This window comes from Gastrolobium bilobum, unplaced genomic scaffold (assembly GCF_033153095.1).
Source record: "Gastrolobium bilobum isolate Gb01-03AN ecotype WA unplaced genomic scaffold, APGP_CSIRO_Gbil_v1 utg1262, whole genome shotgun sequence".
Lineage (NCBI taxonomy): Eukaryota > Viridiplantae > Streptophyta > Magnoliopsida > Fabales > Fabaceae > Gastrolobium > Gastrolobium bilobum.
The window spans coordinates 322023-344145 of NW_026897857.1; the positions used below are offsets into that span (position 1 = coordinate 322023).

The 22123-nt window shown below is 37.0% G+C and overlaps 2 protein-coding genes across 3 annotated transcripts in view; both read right to left on the reverse strand.

The window, feature by feature from the left end:
- Positions 1–1091: 1091 nt before the first annotated feature.
- LOC133310851 (uncharacterized) lies at positions 1092–1472 on the reverse strand. The gene has a single exon (XM_061511853.1). It carries the CDS (start codon positions 1470–1472, stop codon positions 1092–1094), a length of 381 nt encoding a protein of 126 aa, XP_061367837.1.
- A 9448-nt stretch (positions 1473–10920) lies between these two features.
- LOC133310847 (chromatin modification-related protein EAF1 B-like) overlaps positions 10921–22123 on the reverse strand; it is a 32771-nt gene continuing 21568 nt past the window's right edge. For both annotated transcript variants that reach the window (XM_061511848.1, XM_061511847.1), the window contains exons 22-23: positions 19987–21778; positions 10921–11368 (exon numbers count right to left, since the gene is read on the reverse strand). In XM_061511848.1, the coding sequence (XP_061367832.1) occupies positions 20069–21778 (1710 nt within the window). In that variant the 3' untranslated portion in view covers positions 10921–11368; positions 19987–20068. The remainder of the gene's footprint in view (positions 11369–19986; positions 21779–22123) is intronic.

Here is a 22123-nt window from a genome sequence, read left to right on the forward strand (position 1 = left end):
GTTTGAAATGGGTCTGTGAAAGATTTAGGAAAAGGAATAGGAGTACAAATGACGGTGGAGAAGAGTTCGAAAAGAAGAAGAAAGAGTGTTTTTGTTTTTTTTAATTGGGGTAGACTAGGCAAAAACATATATAGCAGGGTATGGTCACATCATTACTTTATGAAAAGTTCCTCTTTTTACTATCTACTAGACAATTTCAGAGGTGCAATAATGGTTGATATTAGCTTCTACAATCCCTATTCAGCTAATTTCATAATTGAAAATAGTAGCTGAGACTATTTGTGCGCATCTCATTGGGCAAGAAGAAGATTTGAGGAAAGATGAGAAAAATAAATAAATAAATATTCTGACCTTATCAGATTTAAAATAAATAAATAAATAAATTGGGTCAGAGTAAAATGGGTTGAATATAATTGGGCTGGTACACAAGAATGACCCAAATTATTTCATTAAACCCCTGAATTGTTTTATTATTTGGGCCTAATTAATCTATAGAAACTCAATGCACAAGTAATTTTACTCACCGTAAAAGAATCATTGGGCTCATCAAGTTGAAATTTCCCGATCAACAATTCTACTTCCTCCCCATTTTATGTTAACTTTAAGATAAAAACAAAAAATCCAATATTTTTAACTCACGCACAGTGTGATTACTCTATTATTATTATTATTATTATTATTATTATTATTACCTGGACACGAGCCCATAACACCATCTCAGCTAAACTCTCCTTTTTTATTCTTCTTCCTTTCTTTGCTCAATTTGGTTCCATTCAAGTCACGTGTGACTTAAAATAGTCACTCACCCCAAACTTAATTATTTGCTCACTCTCATAGTTCACACTCAACAATTCTGGACCATTTCAACTCTTCAGTCAACTACCTTTTTTTATTTCAAAGAACAAATTTTCATTGGCTTTAAGAAGACAGTACTAACACATGGACGATAAAAAAATTAGCAAGACTCCTACGTAGCATCTATACTACAACACCTATGTGACAAACTACAGACTCATGAAGACTTAAACAAAATACAACAGACAAACATCTACTTTAACTAACTAAAACTACTGCAGCAAAATATTGAGGGATTAAGAAGGCTCTACCAGAGGAACAATTGCCTTGTCTCTGGTTATTGGTTCACCTTGATAGATTTTTAATCTCTGTCCATTCACCTTGAACCTTCTACCATCCTTGTCACACTGAATCTCTATTGCCCCATGTGGAAAAACTTCTACAATTTCAAAGGGACCAGACCATCTTGATTTTAGTTTGCCAGGAAATAGCCTTAGCCTACAATTAAACAACAAAACTTTTTGTCCTGGTTCAAAACATCTTTCCTGAATTAGATTATCATGCCACCGTTTCATTATTTCCTTGTACAACTTAGCATTTTCATATGAGTTCATTTTAAATTCATCTAAGTTGATTAACTGAAGCAACCTATTCTCAGAAGATTGTTTGTAGTTCATATTTAGCTTTGTAAGAGCCCAACAGGCTTTATATTCCAACTCCAATAGTAAGTGACATGCTTTGCCAAAAATGAGTCTATAAGGTGAGCAACTATAGGAGTTCTATAAGCTGTTCTATATGCCCACAGGGAGTCCTCTAGCTTCAGTGACCAGTCCTTTCTAGAAGGACCAACTACCTTCTCTAAAATTTTCTTTATCTCCCTATTAGTAACTTCTACCTGACCACTTGTTTGTGGGTGGTAGGGTGTTGCCACCCTATGTTTGACACCATATTTAGTCAGGAGACTTTCAAATTGTCTACTTATGAAGTGGCTTCCTCCATCACTTATTATACATCTAGGTGTACCAAACCTTGTAAAAATATAACTCTTTAGGAACTTGCACACTATCTTGGTGTCATTAGTGGAAGAGGCTACTGCCTACACCCACTTGGATACATAGTCTATAGCTACAAGAATATATTTATTACCATTTGAAGGGGGGAATGGGACCAATGAAGTCTATCTCCCACACATCAAACACTTCCACCTCAAGAATAGGATTTAGAGGCATTTCATTCCTACGTGTGATATTGCCAGTCCTCTGACACCTATCACACTTACTAGCTATTGTATATGCATCCTTAAAAAAATTTGGCCAATAAAAGCCAGCTTCCAATACCTTGCCAGCAGTCCTTACACCACCATAATGACCTCCATATGGGGAACTATGGCAGCTGTGCAGAATTCCCTCTTGCTCCATTCTGGTACACATTTACGCAGAATCTGATCTGCACATTTTTTAAATAAGTGTGGATCATCCTAAAAATAAAATTGCACATCATGGAGAAATTTCTTTCTCTGATGCGGATTCAAGTCCTCAGGCATCACACTTGCTACCAAGTAATTGGCAAAGTCAGCATACCAAGGGGTGTTTGAAGAGCTTATGGCTAACAGAGATTCATCAGAGAACATGACCCTGATTGGTTCAAGATCTTGCTCTGTTTTATTAGATTTAAGTTTAGATAAATGGTCAGCTATTTGATTTTGGGTGCCACTCCTATCTATAATTTTTACTTGGAACTCTTATAGGAGTAACATCCATCTAATAAGCCTTGGTTTACTATCTTCTTTTTTTCATTAAATATTTTATTGCAGAATGGTCAATGTGTACAATCACCTCTACTCCAAACAAATAACTTCTGAATTTCTCAAATGCAAATATCACTGCAAGGAGTTCTTTCTCAGTCACAGTGTAATTCAATTGGGCACCTTGCAAGACTTTGCTTGCATAATAGATGGAATGGAAAATCTTTTCCTTCCTCTGCCCTAGCAAAACACCTAGGGCACACTCACTAGCATCTGTCATCACCTCAAAAGGCAAGGACTAATCTGGCACCACAATTATAGGAGCTGAAATCAGTTTGGTTTTTAGCTCTTCGAAAGCCTTCAAGCAAGGCTCATCAAAATTGAATGGTTTATTCACCTCCAGTAGCTTAGCCACCATACAGAAATCCTTTATAAATCTTCTATAAAACCCAGCATGGTCTAAAAAGCTTCTTATTCCCTTGACATCTCTAGGTGGTGGTAACTTCTCAATAAGGGCAATCTTAGCCTTGTCTACCTCTAAACCTGATTTAGAAACCTTGTGGCCTAGCTCTATACCCTCTTGCACCATAAAGTGGCATTTCTCCCAATTCAAAACCAAATTAGTTTCCTCACATCTCTATAAGACCCTAGACAGATTTAGCAAGAAATTTTCGAATGAGTCTCCAAATACAGAGAAGTCATCCATGAAGACTTCTACATACTCATCAATCATGTCATTAAAAATGGCAGTCATGCACCTTTGAAAGGTGGCAGGGCCATTACAAAGCCCAAAAGACATTCTCCTAAATGCAAATATGCCATATGGACATGTGAATGTTGTTTTGTGCTGGTCCTCTGGAGCTAAAGGTATCTGGCTGTAACCAGAATACCCATCAAGGAAACAAAAGTATTATTGGCCAGCAAGCTTGTCAAGCATTTGATCTATGAAGGGTAAGGGGAAATGGTCTTTTTTAGTGGCTGCATTTAATTTCCTAAAGTCCTGACAAATTCTCCAACCGGTTATGGTCTTAGTTGGAATAAGCTCACTGTTTTCATTGAGCACAACTGAGATACCTCCCTTTTTAGGGACACAATGCAAGGGACTTACCCAACTACTTTCACAAATGGGATATATCACACCAGCATCCAACCATTTATTACTTTCTTTTTTACCACTTCTTTCATGGTTGGATTGAGCCTTCTTTGAGGCTCAATAGAACTGTTATTTTCATCAATTAGCCTTTTCCTATGCATATAGAAGGAAGGGCTAATGCCTCTAATATCATCCATGGTCCAACCAATTGCTTTGTTGTGATTTTTAAGCACATTTAGCAGCTGAATTTCCTCATTGCCTTTGAGGGCAGATGCAACAATTTCTAGGAAGGTGTTATCTGTTCCCAGAAAAGCATATTTGAGGTGAGTAGGGAGTTCTTTCAACTCCACTTCAGGTGGTTCCATAATGAACGGTTTAAGAGGTTTGGTGATTCTTTCAAGAAGTCCAAGGGACTCAAAATGTTTATCACCAAAGAACTTAGTAGGATAAGATGTGAATGCACATGCATGATCATGTTCAGATGCAACATCCTCATTAATTTCAAAAATGGCAGATTCATTAATTTCAAGATTTTCTTGAGCATGGGCAGTAACCAAGTGATCAATGACAGTTATGGCAGAACAATCATCAACATCATCATCCACAAATTTCATGGCTTTAAAAACACTAAAGGTCATAGTGTCATCATTTACCCTCATTGTTAGCTCTCCTTTTCTAACATCTATCATTGCATCCTCTGTAGCTAAAAATGGTCTTCCTACTATAATAGACCTATCAGCTATTGGAGAGTTAATGTGGTGGGGGCAGATTTTATTCCTAATTGCTTAAAAATGGAAGCAGACATCAAATTAATGCTACAGCCTAAATCACATAAAGCTCTACCAATACACCTATAACCTATAAGACAAGGAATTGTAAAGGAACCTGGATCCTCCAACTTAGGAGGTACTTTGGTGGAGAGGATGCTGCTGCATTCTTTAGTAAGTGCCACTGTCTCAAACTCCTATATTCTCCTCTTCCTGGATAGGATGTCCTTCATGAATTTGATGTAGCTTGGCATGTTTTGAAGGGCCTCCACAAATGGAATGTTGATCTGGAGTTGTTTGAGGATGTCTAAGAACCTCTTGAAGTGCTGCTCCTGGTTTTGTTTTTGGAGCCTTTGTGGAAATGGAACTTGCCTTGCCCTTGATATTGGTTGAATTCCTTCATTTTTCTGCATAGGTTTGGTTGGCTCCTTTGTTTTAGGTGCTGATTTTTCTGTTTTGCTCAAATCACCTTGCTCTTTGTCGTTTTCTGAATCTTGCACTTCAATTACAGTATGCTCTGCCTCTTCATTTGGTTGAACATTTTTTTCTGTCAACTTCCTCAAGGTAGAAGGCCTAATAACATGCTATGGTTGTTCAACCTCTCTTCCATTTCTCAAATGGAGAGCTTTACAAAACTCTTTTCCATCTCTCCTTGGTGCTTCAGTATCACTAGGAAGAGTCCCCACTGGTCTATTGCTAAGGGAAGATGCAATCTGCCTCATTTGTGTCTCTAAGCTCTTTAAAATTGCTCCATGACTTTGAAGCATGGCCTCACGATTTTGCAACATTCGATTTGACCACTGGTCATTTGAAGGAGGTTGAGTTTCTGCATTAGATTGCCTTTGCTGATCTTGAGGATTTTGTGAGTTAAAACTAGGTGGAAAAGGAACTTTTGGCTGATAAGACTATTGCCCTCCTTGGAAGGACTGATGTTGATTTCTATTTCCAACATTTTGATGGTAATTTAGGCCTTGATTCTGGCCAAAATTTCCACCTTGTTGCTGCCATCTACCTTGGTTGTAATTCCCTCTATTATTGTAGTTTCTATTGTAGTCACCAACATAGAAGGCTGAAGACGGGTTGCTTGGGCACTCCTCAAACAAATGGGAACCATAGCAAAGTGAGCAGATTGGTGTGGCTGCAGCTACTTGGGCAAGTGGCTGCTGTTTGGTTTCAGCCATTTGCTTGACTAAAATCTTGAAAGTATTATGCAGTGCTGCCATCTCAGCTGCCATGGAAGTGACTTCACTCACCTCATAAAGTCTAACTGCCTTCTTTGGAGCTTCATCTCTCTGTTCAGGCCATTGGCAACTATTTTGGCTTATTCTCTCAAGTGTCTCATAAGCCTCTGGATACCTTTTCCAAAATGCACCGTTGGCAGTAGAATCCAAATGAGTTTTGCCTTGGTGACTCAATCCTCTATAGAAAATTTGAATGGTTGCCCACTTAGGAAGACCATGTGTAGGACACCTTCTGATCAACCCCTTGAACCTAGTTCGGCTCTCATGGATTGACTCATCAACATACTGTCTAAACCCTGTGATGTCATCCCTCAAATCACACACCTTTGTGAGTGGGAAAAACCGCATAAGGAAGGTTTCCCCAAGCTCCTTCCATGTGGTGATGGACTGCGCAGGCAGATCTTCGATCCATTCTTCTGCTGCCCTAGCTAGAGAAAAAGGAAATAGTCTCATCCTCATAGCTTCTGTGGATACTCCATGAACATCAAAAGTATCAGAGATTTTCACGAATTTTGTGATGTGCTTGTGAGTGTCTTCCTTGGGTAATCCATGATATTGAGTCATGGATTGCAGCAGCTGTGTCATTCCTGGTTTGAGATCAAAATTCCCTTCCACTCCTGGCTGGACTATACTAGGAATCACCCCATCAAGTGATGGAATAGCATATTCAACAATGGGAAGCTCTTCATCCACCATAACTAGAGCATGGTTGCCATTCCCATTGCCATTGTTGTTTTCTCCATTAACAGATTCATTGTTCGATTCTGCCATTTTCAAGAATTCAGCATCAAATATGTGTAATTTGCTGGTTATTGTAATTAGAATTGAATTCTGCAAGAATCTAGTAGGATCTTAAAATTGGAGTTAGCAGATAACAAGAAAAATATGTGAAAAAGAAAAAAAAATTAAGAATTCTAAAACAGAATCACAAAAGGAAAATAAAATCAAACACCGTTCCCCGGCAACGACGCCATTTTATTGGTAGTAAATTTCCGAAGATAGAGTTATCGTTCTCAGGGAACAGGGTGAATTATTTTTCTTTGTATTTTTCTGAAATAAGGATTCTTGAATTGAAATTTAATTGGTTTTAGAACAAGAATTTTTTTTTTAGTCTTTATCAATTATTAAAACCAATGTTGTTAAAATCGAGATCTTAAGTAAGATCGGAAGATGATTAAAAAATCATAAACCGTAAAATCATAATGTAAAAAAATCGTAAAAACGTGAAAGCGTTTGGAATATTAGTAAAATCGTTTTGATGACAAAAAATCGTAAAAACGTAAAATCGTAGTGATAAATCGAGATTTTAACAACAATGATTAAAACTGATCTAAAAGTAAAGAATTGGTTTATCAATACTAAAGGCTTCTGGGTATATCTCAAATCATGGGTAACAGAAAATATTTGCATTCCTGCAAAATCGTACATTGCTATAGCAACTTTATCTAGCTACTTTATCTCAGTTTCTGAGTTACTACGGCAAATTTAGCTGAAGTTTTCCAGATTCAACAACAATAAGATTCAAGAAAGACTTTTCCCAAAGTTTCTTTAATCTTTATAGAAATTTATATCAGAAAATACCTTCGATTATTCTTAACCAAAAGAATTCATTTAACACTTAACAAAAGTTCATTTCCCAATTTCCTTTTGTTGAAATACTCAAGTCCCATTCCCATGGAGTTCTTGAGTTAAAAAAAGTATCAAACGAATGAAGATTAAAGAAACAATAACAATGCACATAAGAAATTTTACCCATGATTTGAGATATACCCAGAAGCCTTTAGTATTGATAAACAAATTCTTTACTTTTTAGATCAGTTTTAATAATTGATAAAGACTATAAAAAATTTTCTTGTTCTAAAACTAATTAAATTTCAATTTAAGAATCTTTATTTCAGAAAAATACAAAAAAAAATAATAATTCACCATATTCCCTGAGAACGATAACTCTATCTTCGGAAAATTACTACCAACAAACCATGAAATTTATTTAGCTATTTCTTTTTTTGTTGGGAAAATGGTTATTTTTTATTTAACTATTTTGATATCACTTTAACACAAAGTGATATCTATAACACGTAGGCTCCATCTCTGATCATGGAATAGTTGGGGCATTGGGTGGACTTTAAACTTTAGGACTATCATTATAAGTTTGGGTGGTTTTGTGACCATTGTGGCCCCAACAAGTCCAAGGAAATAACCAACAAAATTGCGGAGGAGTATTATTTGGTGGTGTAGGAAAAATTGGCGGGGGAAAATATGGGAAAGGTGGGTACATAAAAGTTTGGGATTTGTACACATGACCCTCTTTCTCTGGGGAGACCTCTCCCTGCAGCCTCAGTACTATTCAGAATTGCCATAACAATCAGAACTAAAAGCATTGAAGCAGTAGTGGTTTTCTCCATAGTATTATATGAGTTACTCCTTAACTTGTTTTTCTTTGTTTTGTATGAAAAATATTGGCTCCAAATTACTCCAATTTATAGAACAAGAAGTCAAGAGGGATTGTAACTTTTTTTTTTTTAACTGAAACGGGAATTGAATTAATTGGCCTTTCCGTGACGAAATTGATTTTAGGAAAATTAAGGTTTTTAAATGTTTAGGGGGACGGTTTCCTTATGTTGTTGTTGTTTAAGGTTTTAAATTGAAGTTAAGTTCATTGATTGCATAACTGGCTAATGAATTAATTTGTTCATGATCTGTTTTATTCTGTGAATTAGTGAGATATTGTTAAGGTGTCGTAATCTGAAGATAGAGTCAATGGGCTATGCAATTAGTCTTTGAAATTTTTTACTTCTGGCGGTGGATGAACGACCTAATATTTATTGAGAAGAAAATAGTTTGAAGGTATAAAAGTTTGAATCAGAATGATTTTAGCAAAAGTTAAAAAAAGTTTAAAAAGGTTACTTTTTTATTTCCTTTTTAATAATCTGCTGTCGAACCATTTGAAATTTATTTTATCACTTATACAAAATTCTCATTATTTAAGGGGAAAATTTAAAAAAAGCTCTATAAGTTTCTTCTAGAATTACTTATCCTTCTTCCAAAATTTTAAACCATTTACATCTTTATTTAATTTTTTTTATTATTTACCCTCTAATTTAAGGAAATAAGTGATAAAAAAACTTTAAATTAAGAAAATAAATGATTCAAAATTTTAAAAAAGGATAAGTGATTACGAAAAAACTTACAAAGGCGTTTTCGAAGTTTTCACACAATTTGATATGAGTTATAATGCTGCAATAGACCTAAGAAGATTGACAATATAGGTCCACGTAATATAACTTGTGTTGGGACAGTTATTCTAGGTGAAATCAGTTGCATTACAAAAGGAGGAAAAATACTTGAAAATAAAGATGAAAGTTGTTATTGACTTAAAAATTTGAAGAGTAAATGTACATGTACTATTTTTTCTCTTCATTATATTATATAAAAGAAAATTTCTTCCACTACTATATAAATATGGATTTTTTTTCATTTTTAAATTTTTTATTAACTATAACTCCATATTATATTTTTGTTTTTTTACTTTTCATTACTTATATATTCATATATTTTTTGCTTTTTTTAAATCTTTTTATAGCCTTTTAAGTTTTTTATTTTTGCTAAATAAATAATTGAAATATTTTATTTTTAATATTTATTTATTTATTTTTCTTTTCCCTCCATCTTTTCTTGACCCAACCCCAACTAGTTTAGTTGAAGATGAATAGCTATGGTTTCTATCATTTGTAACTTGTTGAAGAAGTTATGTGAGATAAGGTCCACGGTACTCATTTACAACAATCCAATCCAATTTTTTCATGAATGAACCTAACATATAGAGATTATTTTTCATTATATATATATATATATATATAGAGAGAGAGATTATTTTTCATTATATATATATATATATATATATATATATATATATATAATATAATATAAACGGTTGACTATTTTTGTACTCATCTCATCGTTTTTTAGCACATAATCAAATTTGAAAAGAAGTGACAACAGTTGCCATGAATAAGGCGTGCAGATATATCTCGTCTCTCCCCTGCAATTGAGGAAGGTAGGGCTGAAAAACTCAGCCATAATTCACTATTCTTCATATGAAGAAGGGGATAATTGTAAAATGACTAAAACATCCTCGAGCTTAAAATATTTGTAGGGGAGGCAAAAATACAACAATATTCTTCCTTATAACTTTTATAAAAAATAAAGATATACTTACAACTAAAAACTTGAAGAGTTTTGATGTACCACCGTCTACCCTAATTCCTCCCCCCACTTCACCATTACCCCAAGATAATGTTATGATTGAAGTTTCGTCAAGCAAACACCAATGTTGGGCTAATAAGAGCTAAGTTCCTACCAATTCTTGGTCAAACGAGATTAAAAACCTTAATTAATGGGCTCATATACAAAACATGGAAAGTTATACAAACTGATCATCAACTTAATAAAGCATAAAACGCCTTGGTATAAAGTGAAAAGTAACATAATATGAAGAGTAAATATGTAAAGCGCGTCCTTCTTTAAACATTTACCACCTAAATCAGCTGTTGAAAAACAGTGACACTAAACATGTAGACTATAATATTCAATGGGATTCACAGCTTGGAATACATATCAGCATTGATTAGTACTTCTTATCAAAAATAATGTTAGTACTGGAAACAACATTTAAATCTTTAAAATACTTAAAATGGAAATCATTAATCTCAATCAATTAAGGAATTCCAGCGTGGTTGATAAATATACTCAACATAGATCCTGTAAAGCGAGCAACATGACTCATCACATTGACTAGATGGGCAGTCTCTACATCCAACAGAAATGGAGTTCTCCGGTCAATGCAGATACTTCAACAACTCATTTATTTTTTTAATACAACAAAGAAAATACATTCTGATAAGTGGTAACAAATGAAAGGGTAACTATGTCTTCTGGAATAAAACAAACTTCACAAAATGAAATTGTTTCATCAGAGCATAATACTATCCGCAAGAATACAAAGCATCAGCTCCATCTAAGCACAAAGAAGCATAAACTAGAAACAGTTACATTGTAATGACACCTTTTGAAATAATAAGGCCTAAAATCACCATTCCTGTATTCATATCCCAAGTCATGATAATGGTTCTAAAAGGCAAAAGCTTCTAACTATAAGCATTTTATACTGAAAATTTGAATACTGTTCGCTCATACACATAAGGATAAAAGGATCAGACTGTACGCATTTCAGAAACTTAAAATGATTACCATTTTGGAAAATTCCACATGTGCAGATGGTAGTACCAAGATGAAAAACTACATCATTGGCTGGTTCAAACAGCAGTAAACTTGTATTCACAAAACCTTCAATCGGCTTTCGCCTCAAAAAATGATTTCTATCCAATTATCTAAAGGGTAATAAAACATCCACTAATCTAGTAGAACAAAAAGGAAATGTTCCTCTGCACATGAGAAGGTAATACAAGGCAAAAGCGAAAAGGACAAGGGAAATAAGAGACAACCCTATACAAAACATCTATATTCTTCTCTTTCCTAAAAAGAAAATTGGAGGATGAAGGGGGACCTTCTAAGAACAGCGGTAATGTACAAGACTTGCAAAACAAGAACAAAATAAGTAATGATGCATGCCTGCCTATGTAACTTTGGTTAATATTTTAACAGGACCTGCACAGAAATAATGGATATCTGCTTCCCTATTTCCAGCCATCATGAAAACCAGCTTCATCTGCACAAAACCCCATGACATAAATGAGGTCTTTATTTTATTTTATTTTATTTTTTCATTCTAGTATGAAAAATAGAAAATTATATCCAGCAAAAGGTCAGATACACATATACAAGACCAATATGATGCCCAATTCTTAAGAAACTTGCAACTTAGGCAACACTTAATAACACTATCATCACTGGATATTATTCATGAGAAAATTAACAGGGATCAGACCTCAACATACATGTTAGCCAAGACAATTGATTTACATAGGTATAAGACACACCAGAATTTCCTTGCATCAGATACACATATACAAGACCAATATGATGCCCAATTCTTAAGAAACTTGCAACTTAGGCAACACTTAATAACACTATCATCACTGGATATTATTCATGAGAAAATTAACAGGGATCAGACCTCAACATACATGTTAGCCAAGACAATTGATTTACATAGGTATAAGACACACCAGAATTTCCTTGCATCAGAACATATATCATTAACCAATTTAAACACGAGATGTAATAGAATCATCTATATGCCTTCATTTCATAGCTTAAGCTTTTGTGAGGTTTGGTTTGTGACATGATATCAAAGCCTCCTTAATCAAGTGGTCAAGAATTTGATCCTTAATGTTCAGAGTCTTTTTAATATAAGTCAAATATAAGCACATGGTAAAAATGAGTAGGTTCATAGTTAAATTTCACCACATGGTAAACAAGAACACACATGGTAAAAATGAGCCAATACATTGTACACGCATCAAGCCCAAATCTTGCATGAGGAAACATGTTGTCAAGAGATGTAATATAACCATTTGGGACAGTTGGTTCTCGGGAACTCTACCAAAAGCTTTATTGTATAAATGGGACATCTTTATTGTATTTACAAAATATTTCTATACGTCTTTATTGTATCTCTGAATAATTTAGAATGTCTTGCATGATTTTTAGAATATATTGCGGGATCAATTAATCATCTCATTGAGAAAGCAAACTTAGGAGTTACTTTCTATTGATGATATTTCCAGATTTATTTTCTTATTTAATTAGGGTTAGTAGTCTTATTGTATTAGTGGGCTTGGGCTTGCACTTATAATACTACACTACTATGTGATCTAATTACTAGTATAAAACAGACCATTGGAACTATATTTTGTATCACATTGTTAAGAAAATAATATTATGAAGAAGAAAGAATACTTGAAATGTTCGGCTCAATTGCTTGGCTTGAAATATACTGTCACCAACTTGCCACATAAGAAGTTTGGGCAGGTGTATGTAAGGAGGAAGGGGAATAAAAGTAGAGAATCTCAGCTCATAACTAATTGTGCTGAGTCAGCAAGGGAAATGGGAAGCAATTCGGTTGAGCCTCAACCGTTGAGGGAGTCACGCAGGATGCAAATGAAGAGATTGTTATTAGCAGGGGGGGTGAGAAATGGGAAGGGCATTCTGGAGCCTAGTGAATTTGGGACTTGGAACTTAAGAGGGAGCCAGCCTCTCCTAAAAGCTCTGGGTTGTAGCTATCTCACTGTCTCTTGTTTTAATTTCCATTTCCATTTTGTTTCATTTTGACTGTAAGCTCAGAACAGATTGTAAACGTTGCTAAAAAATCAATACAGAGACCATATTTTACTTTCATTTTCCTTGAGTTCTGACTTACTGTTACAACTGGTATCTGAGCTTCGATCTGGGAGCTCTATGGATGGTGGTAACGTGAAGTATGGAGGCTCAATACGAAGAATTGGTTGCGAGGGTGAGGAGGACGGAAGAAGGTTAGATGGAGATCCTCAGGAGGTTGGATATGGTTCTTCAGAACACTCAGAACGAAAATCTGGAAGACGAAGATCGAAGGAAGAATAGAGGAAATCTTGGTGGGGGTTCTCAGGGGTCGGATGGTGGAGTTGATGGGAACCAGGGGCGAATCCGACGCATGGAATCCCATGGACGACGACTAGAATTACCCATATTCGATGGCATAAATGCTTATGGATGGTTGAACAAAGTGGAACGCTACTTCCTAATCAATGGAGTAAGAGACGACAAGAAGGTGGCGGCTGTTTTGGTGGTGTTAGAAAGTGAGGCTCTCAATTGGTTCCAGTGGTGGGAGATTAACACCAAAAACGCCACTTAGGAAAACTTTCAATCGGAGCTTCTTAGTTGATTCCAACCGGAAGTGGTAGATAACCTACTACGTTCGTTGCTCACTCTGCGACAAACCGGCACCGTGACACAGTTTTGAAAGGAGTTTGAGAGGGTGGTGAGCCCCTGAGATACGAGGACGAGGAGCTGTTGAAAGGAGTATGGCTAAATGGGCTTTGCGACAATGTGAGGGAGGAACTGTTGATGCATCCCATGATTCGGCCAAGTGAAATGATGAAAATGGCGTTGAAAATCGAAAGTCAGAATCAGGCTTGGATGACGGAGGGGGTGAAGAAGCCAGGATTGGGATTGGGCTCAAGCCTAGGTAAGTCCAGTTGGACCCAAAATAATAGAAACCTAATAACTCCAGGCCCACAAACGATGAAGGGACCAAAATGCACACAAATAGACAACAAACCCTAATCCCCAAAGTTCTCAAAGTATGACTAAGCCGCAAAATGCTGAGAGCCAAGTGACTGTTGTTGGAGGTGGTGATGGCCGTCGACTGACTCAGGCAGAGTTATAGGAACGTTCTCGCCTCGGTCTCTGCTTCAAGTGCGACGAGTGATGGAGCCCTGGACACCATTGTCCAAGGTTGTCAAACTCGAGAGTCTACTCAAACTCGGAAGGGTGAACCAAAATCGTAAATCGCAGAATCGTAACATGGATCGTAGAATCGTAACACAAGATACAAATTATATTTATATATATTTATATGCATATAAAGTAATGTAATAAGCAAATTTAATTCAACCAACTAGCAAAATAATGTCATACAACAATAGTCATAATCACATAATGTCTCAAACACATAAAGTCATAGCACAAAAGATCAAAATCCTAAACAAAATATCAAATGTTTTACTTAAAATCCATATTCAGAGTTATGTTAGTTATATTAAATTTTTTTACTTAAAATTTAGGAACAGGATTCGTTTACAAACTTTTTTGAATTTTTTTACAAATTACACTATATTCTCTCGGGAGAACATAGTGTAGTTCGTAAAAGTTTGTATTCTCCCGGAAGAATATAGTGCAGTTTGTAAGAGTTTGTAAACAAAAAAGTTTGTAAATATAACCTGCCCCTAAAATTTAACATCAAATATGTTTTATTTTAATATCACAATTGATTTTTAAATAAAAAATGAGTTATTAATATAGATACATAATGTTAAATTTAACTTTTATGTATTATAAGTGTAAAATATTTTACATTCAAATTTCATATAATTATTAATACAATTGAATAAAGTAATAAACATGATTCCTTACTAATAATATACTGTGCATATTTTAGAGAGAAAAAAGTTTTAAATGAATCGAGAAACAGAGGCACAAAAAAAAAAGAAAAAAAGAAACAGAGGCAAAAAAAAACAGAAACGAAACAAAGTCGAGAAGAGATTGAGGTGGTGGTGGAGCATCATCAGCTTGCTTGTGATGCTGAGAATCTTTGTTGGAGGAGACCATCAAGTTCAAGCGCTTCATGAACTCGTCCAAATCAGCCACCTCGCATGACTCCAGGGCTCCCAAATCCTCCATGGAGAAATTGGAAGAGAAGAAAGTGGAGAAGCGGAAGGACGACGACGAAGCACGTCGGGAAGACGGTGGAGTAGGAGTCGCGCGACATCATCTCTCACTGAGCAAGGAGTTGGCGGCTGAAACCAGGTATTAGGATTTTTTGTGTTAAAAAACCCATTTATACGATGGGTTTTTCTCCATTTCCTTGAAATTGTTAAACTCGTAAGAGTTTACGAGTTTGCCAAAAAACACAGCGCTTCTTCTGTTTGAGTGCCAAAAGAGAGTTTGCAGTGAAACGGGAACGTTAAGGGTGACCAGAAGCGTAAACTCGTTCGAGTTAGCGAGTTTACTCGCGAGTTTGACAACCATGCCATTGTCAAGTTTGACAGCTTCGGTTGGTGATAATCGACAAAGAAGACGAAAGGGAAGAAACCCAGATCGAGGAAAACATAGCGACAGAGGCGGTGGTAGATGACGGGGAAGTAGCAGTGGCTGTGCAGTTGTCCATGCAAAGCCTAATGGGTCTCACCTCGAGCCAAACTATGCGTTTGTGGGGAAAGGTGAACGAAGAGCGAGTGGTGGTGCTAATCAATTGTGGTGCCTCTTACAACTTTATTGGGAGGGAGATAGCAACGCGACTAAAGCTGAAGATGGAAGACACACCTAAGTATCTAGTGGAAGTGGGGGACCGACATCGGGTTTCTTGCCAAGGGGTTTGTCCAAGGCTTGGAATAAACATCCAGGGGCAAAAGATTTGTCAAGATCTTCATATTTTTGATTTGGGAGGACGGGACATCATTTTGGGGTTGTCATGGCTTTAGAGGGTTGGTTGAAGTCAAGGTGAACTTTTAAGGAAATGATGTTGAAATACGATCAGGAAAGAAAATAAGTTGTCATCACGAGAGACGCTTCATTGTCCAGAACAATGGCGTCATACAAGTCCATTGTGAAAGCGTTGCAACATAACGACGAAGGTTTTTTGGTGGAATCGAGAAGAATCCAGTTGGAAGGCAACAATCAAGGGTGGAAGGAGCTAGAGGCATTATTAGAGGTAATGTTATCAAACCCGGACCGACCTGGGTTCTGGTGACCCGGCATATTAGAAGGGATTGCCGTCACCTTCTCTCTTCTCTGCTAAGCACGATTTTCTGCTCTGTTCTCGCCGTCGTCGGTGCTGGTTGTCGCCTTCTTTGTTCTCAGCCTTTTCGGTAAAAAAGCGAGCGGCAGAAGACAATGAAAATTCAGAACAACCATTTAAACTGAAACCAAGATCTCTGGTGACGATCTTGTAAGAAAAAATGTGGAAGATGAGAAGAGAAAACAAAAACCCTATGCTTTTCTTTGTTACCCATTTTTCCCTTCTCTGATGCCTATCACACCGAAAAGATACTGCTCTTATTGGTCAAAGAGAGAGAAAAAAAGAAGACACATTTGAGGTCGAGACATTTTGGTTCATTTTGGCTCTTTCTTCTCTACTCTCTAGAACTGCGTGTCCTTTTCTCTACTCCAAAAAGTAGCTCACGTGATACATCAGAAAGAGAATAAACTTAACAAAACATTTATTTCTTTTCATTAAATCATTTTATTTAAATAAAAATAATTATTCTACAAAATTGGAGATAACGTAAACTCGTAATTTTTTTTTGTTTAACAAATTTTATTATTAATACGTTAGCATATGTCCTTGCAACTTTTTATTGTAAGATATTAGTTGTACCCAAGTTTTGATTGGCATATAAGAATAAGGCAAGGACGTCTACCATAAAAATATTTGAAAATATACGATGAGTTCAAATAATTAGTATTTTTCCTTTTCATTATTAAAATACTATTCTCTATTTTAAGTATCAATTATTTAAAATAAAACATTGTTTTATAAAAAAGAAAAAATATATATATATATATATATATATATATATATATATATATATATATATATCCGGGTTAACCGGTCGGACCAGTGACCCAGTACCCCGACCAGGTTGATGCTCGGGCTGGGTCTGATAACACATTTAGAGGAGTATGAAGACCTCTTTCAAGTGTCAATGGTTTTGCCATCGGAGAGGAGCTGTGACCACATGATTACTCTCAAGCCAGGTAGTGTGGTCATTAATTCTCATCCATATCCCTTCTATGAAAAGACTGAGATAGAGAAATTAGTCGATGATCTGTTGAGTCAAGGCATGATTAGACATAGCATAAGCCCTTATGCAAGTCTGGTAATTCTTGTAAAAAGAAAAAAAAAAAAAGATAGGAGTTGGAGAGTATGTGTAGATTGGCATTAAATAAATGTACAATCCCCAACAAATTTCGCTTACTTGTAATTGATGAATTGTTAGCTGAATTGGGGGGTTATGTAATTTTTTCTAAGTTAGATTTAAAATCTGGGTATCACCAAATTAGGAAGAGGGAAGATGTGCCTAAAACGACTTTCAAGACCCATGAAGGCCATTATGAGTACTTGGTGTTTCCTTTTGGCCTCACCAACGCTCCTGCTACCTTCCAGGCACTGATGAATGATGCGTTGCGCCCATTTTTTAGGAAATTTGTACTGGTTTTTGGATGATGTTTTAATTTACAGCAAGGATAAACAGGAGCATGCGGAACAACTAAGTTTGTGAAGGATTATAGTAAGGCTGCCATACTTGTGAAGGGTTATGGTAAGGTTGCCAAACCCCTTACCGAGCTATCGAGGAAGGATAAATTTAAATGGAGTGAGGAAGCACAACTGGCCTTTGAGAATCTGAAAAAATTGATGAATGAAGTTCCGGTTTTGGCCTTACCGGACTTCTCCAAAGAGTTTACAGTTTGTACCGACGCTTCCGGAAGGGGAATAGGGGCGGTCCACATGCAAGGAGACAGACCAGTGGCATTTGTTAGCCAAGGGTTCTCTCAAAGGGTAATGGCTAAATCTGTCTATGAGAAGGAGCTTATGGCGACAGTGTTTGCTATACAAAAATGGCGGCAATATCTGATGGGCAAGCACTTTAAGGTGAAAACTGGTCAAAAGAGCTTTAAGTTTTTATCAGAACAATCAATGTTGACTGAGTAACAGCAAAAGTGGACTTCGAAGCTCTTAGGATTTGATTTTGAGATTGTATATCAACTTGGGAAGGAAAATAAAGTCACGGATGCTCTCTCACGCATTATGCAGATGACTTTGGTTACCCAAACTGAATGGGGCAGCATAGCTGACTTGGAGAAGGAAGTTCAGGCAGATCCTAAGCTGAAGGTTGTGGTCCAGGAGTTGGTGTTGGACCCTCAGTCCCATGAAGGATTTAGCCTGGTGGGAGGACGATTGCTGTATCAACCAAGGGTGGTGCTACCAAAGGAATCCAGATTTAGCCTCTACCCACCACAGCTGGTTCAACAACTCATCACCAACTTAAACTCTATCTTTGCTCTGAAGCAGCTTGGGACCTTGGATTATTTTTTGGGAGTTAAAAGTCAAGCACATGCCTAAGCCTAACGTGGCAGTATTCTCTAAAGCAAGTACATTCGTGATCTATATAACAAAGCCAACATGGAAGATGCAAAGGGAACTTCCATAGTGCAAACAAAGAATAGAGGATGCAAACTGACTAAGCATTGTGCTAATTATGGTCCTCTGCAGTATGCTACTTTGACCAGACCAGAAATCAGTCATGGCATTAATAAGGTCTGACAGTTTCTTTCAGAGTCTCTTGACGAGCACTAGGAGGTCAAAAGATTTCTAAGGTACCTTAAGGGTACTTTAACCATTAGCAAGTCAATCCTACCTGATTCTATCAGAAAACGACTTTCTTCCGATCTGAACGCTATGGCACCAAAAAATGTAGGATCGAACGATCCTACAATTAAAATCGTGATTTTAACAACATTGCTCAGCAGTCTCCCTTACTCAACCCTGTGCTGCACTCCCGTATGAAGCATAAGGAACTGGACTTATTTTTTGTTAGGGATAAAGTCATTAATAAGAGCCTTGTAGTCCGCCATGTCACAGGTCAAGATCAACCAGCAGACATCCTCATTAAGCCTCTCTCTACTTCCAGATTTTGTGACTTGCGGGACAAACAAAGGGTCTTGGACCAATATAACATTACTCCATTGACCTAGTTTGAGGGGGGAATTAGTAACACATGCAGTTACTGCTGCTGTCACAATTGTATTAGTTGTTGTCTGAGTCAGAAAGTTAGTTATTCAGATGGTTAGCTATTAGTTGTACCTATAAAAGACTCTCATTTAATGTTCTGAAGGCTAGGAAAACAGAAAGATTGAGAGTTTCTCTCTCAACCATCCTCTCTTTCAACATTTTCTCTCTTTCTACCACTTTCTTTTACTTTGTATTAGCAATATTCTTATTAATTTTACCGGGTTCTTTTAAAGTCATTTTAGGTGAATACTGTAGAGTCCTGTGTGCTTAATGCATGGATTATGAAAGGTCAAACAAAATGTTTACCTAAAAGGGCCTCCTGCTATGTGTAAAGTGAGATACAAACTTAAAACTTAAAAAAAATTAAAACAATAGAGGATAAGGTATCCTCCTAACAGACAAATATCATTCCAGACATTCCATGAGTACTTTTGGCCTATCGATATTATTCAGTATACTTGCCTGCTTCCCAGTAAATTCTAGAGTTCCTATGTAGTGGATTCTAGGTCATGGTCTAAAATGAAACCTAGCCTGCCTCTTTATTCCTTTCTCATTACCATTCAACATAAAAGTATTGCAGAGCAATAAAATTCAAATAACAATCTGCATCCATTGTGAACAAAGTCAATATTAATTACTTATATGACCATTGAGAAGAAAAGCTTTCCTCTAATGTCAACACCAGTTTAGAGAACCCTGTATGATGCATGCAATGTAAGTGTTTCATATGCCTGCAGTACAAAAATGGCATGACCCTGCCCTCTAAGAAACAAACAAATAAGTAATTCAATGGTCGCTATATTTGTACATATACAAGGAAAAACAGATAGAAATACCTGTACACTGCTGTCGAAACGGCATGCAGACTCCATTATGACAGAACCAAGCACACATGGCTGCTCCATCTGTTAGAACGCATTATTCCACTTGAGAATTAGGCGCCTGGATAAACAAACTGCCCTGCTCGGATTGCAGATGCTTCTCATGCAGCTGGGGTTTATGTTCTAAAGTAAGATCTTTGGGAGAATGTTGTTCGGGCTCCTGTTGCTGCTGCTCATGCTGCTCTGGTGCCTTATATGGCTGCTGAGATAGAATGGGTTGTGATGATGACTGTTGAAGAGGTTGTTGCCGCTGCTGCTGCTGCAACTGCATCCCAGAATTATGTACATGAGAAGTCGAGCTAAATGATCTTGGGCCTAACCCTTGACTAATTGTTGGGGGCTCATTTCCAGTGGGATTCCCAACAGGTGCACTCCCCAAGGAGCTCACTTGAGGGGCTTGATTGTTCGTATTGGAATCAAAAGGTGATTCTGATGTTTTCCACTGAGAAGACACAGTAGTAACAACTGGTACCATACTAGTTGAATCCATACAACCTTGAGTCATTGTAGCACTAGTACTGACCAGAGAAGCACTACACGCAGGCTGTTGATCATCTTGAGTTGGATCAGATTGAGACTTGCTTGGTGACTCGGAATTCACCTGACGGTTTTTTGGCAACATTCTCTGAACATATGATTGATTTTGATTAATTTTCTTAGACGGATGCTGAGACTGTAGCTGCAACTGATGGTGGTTAGAAGCAATAACAGCTGGCTGTGGAGGTGACAACATATGACCTGGTGAAACTTGCGAAACCTGTCCTTGAGCACTAGTATCAGAAGGAATCTGAAGTTGCTTTGATGAAGTGGTTGGCGATCCAGAATTTAGCTTCTGTTGCAATTGTGAATGGTTTGAAGAATGGACATGACTCAATGGCTTTGATGTTTGATTTGGGTTTAAACCAGATCCAGGATATATATTTTGTCCTTGCATCATGTGCATCATTTGGTCCCCTTTTTCAGCAGTTTGACTTCCCAAAGGTGTGGAGAGTCCATTTAGAAGAGAAGGATCCCCAGAGAGGTTCTGATGGACCATCATGTTTCCTCCTCTTCCAATTCCCTTTAGAAGGTTAGCATGCTGTTGAGACTGTCCACTATGCTGCTGATTAGGATGCTTCCTACCAGGCTGTTGAAACTGCTGCTGTGGTGGCTGTCGTTGCCGTTGCTTTGCTGCTTGATTGGTCAACACACTAGCAGTGGGCTTCCTGCTGAACCCATGTTGTGGGTGGTGAAGTTTCTGCTGTTGGTGCAGAGATGACATAGGAGTCAAAGGAGATGATGGTGTTACAGGTGAAAGAGGTCCTTGCTGGGATGAATTTTGTGGTTGAACCTGGGAACTGTTTTGCAATGGTGATGATGATATGGGAAGTTGAGACTGTGCCTGGACATGTGGCATCAGTGCATTTGATGCAGCAAACTGCTTCTGTTGCTGCATATATCGCTGCTGTTGCTGCATTTGCCTTTCCTTTGCCAATCGGACTGCATAGGCTTGTTGCTGTGAATTTGTAGCATGATTCGAACCTTGGAGATGAGAATGAGGATTGCTGTGATGGGACTGCTGCTGGGACAGTTGGTGTGGCAGCTGGGTATGTCCTTGATAAGGCTGAACAGGTGATGGAGTTGTCTGGTTACCAAAGGCAGAACTCATTCCAGAGAGAGCAGGAATACCTTGACTGTTCCCTTGGGTGACCTGCTTCTGAAGCTCTGGAACCATCATTTGCCTTTGATGATCTGGGTTATGGCCAGGCTAATTGCAATGGGGAAAATCATCAAATTGAAATGAAATATGATCGCAGTAAATGTTAACAAATAAACCAATCTCCTAACAGAGTCCAAGTGAGGTATTGCAGACATAGTTAAAACTAGGATGCTGAGTTGGTTGGAAAAAAAGTTTCTTAGCCACAAGTGGAAATTCCAACTATGCACATCTTTTTAATTCTTTTTTTGACATTTCCGCTAAGTTTTTATACAAAAATGGATTTTCAGCTAAAACTCTAGCAATTTGAATATAAGCTTGTGTACACATGATAAGACTCAAACACACTAAACAAAATTTATACAATCAATTAAATCATAAAAAGATGAAACAGTA

What these genes read in the sequence shown, in the direction of transcription:
- LOC133310851 (XM_061511853.1), bottom strand. Translation starts at nt 1,472, where the DNA reads ATGAACTACAAACAATCTTCTGAGAATAGGTTGCTTCAGTTAATCAAC.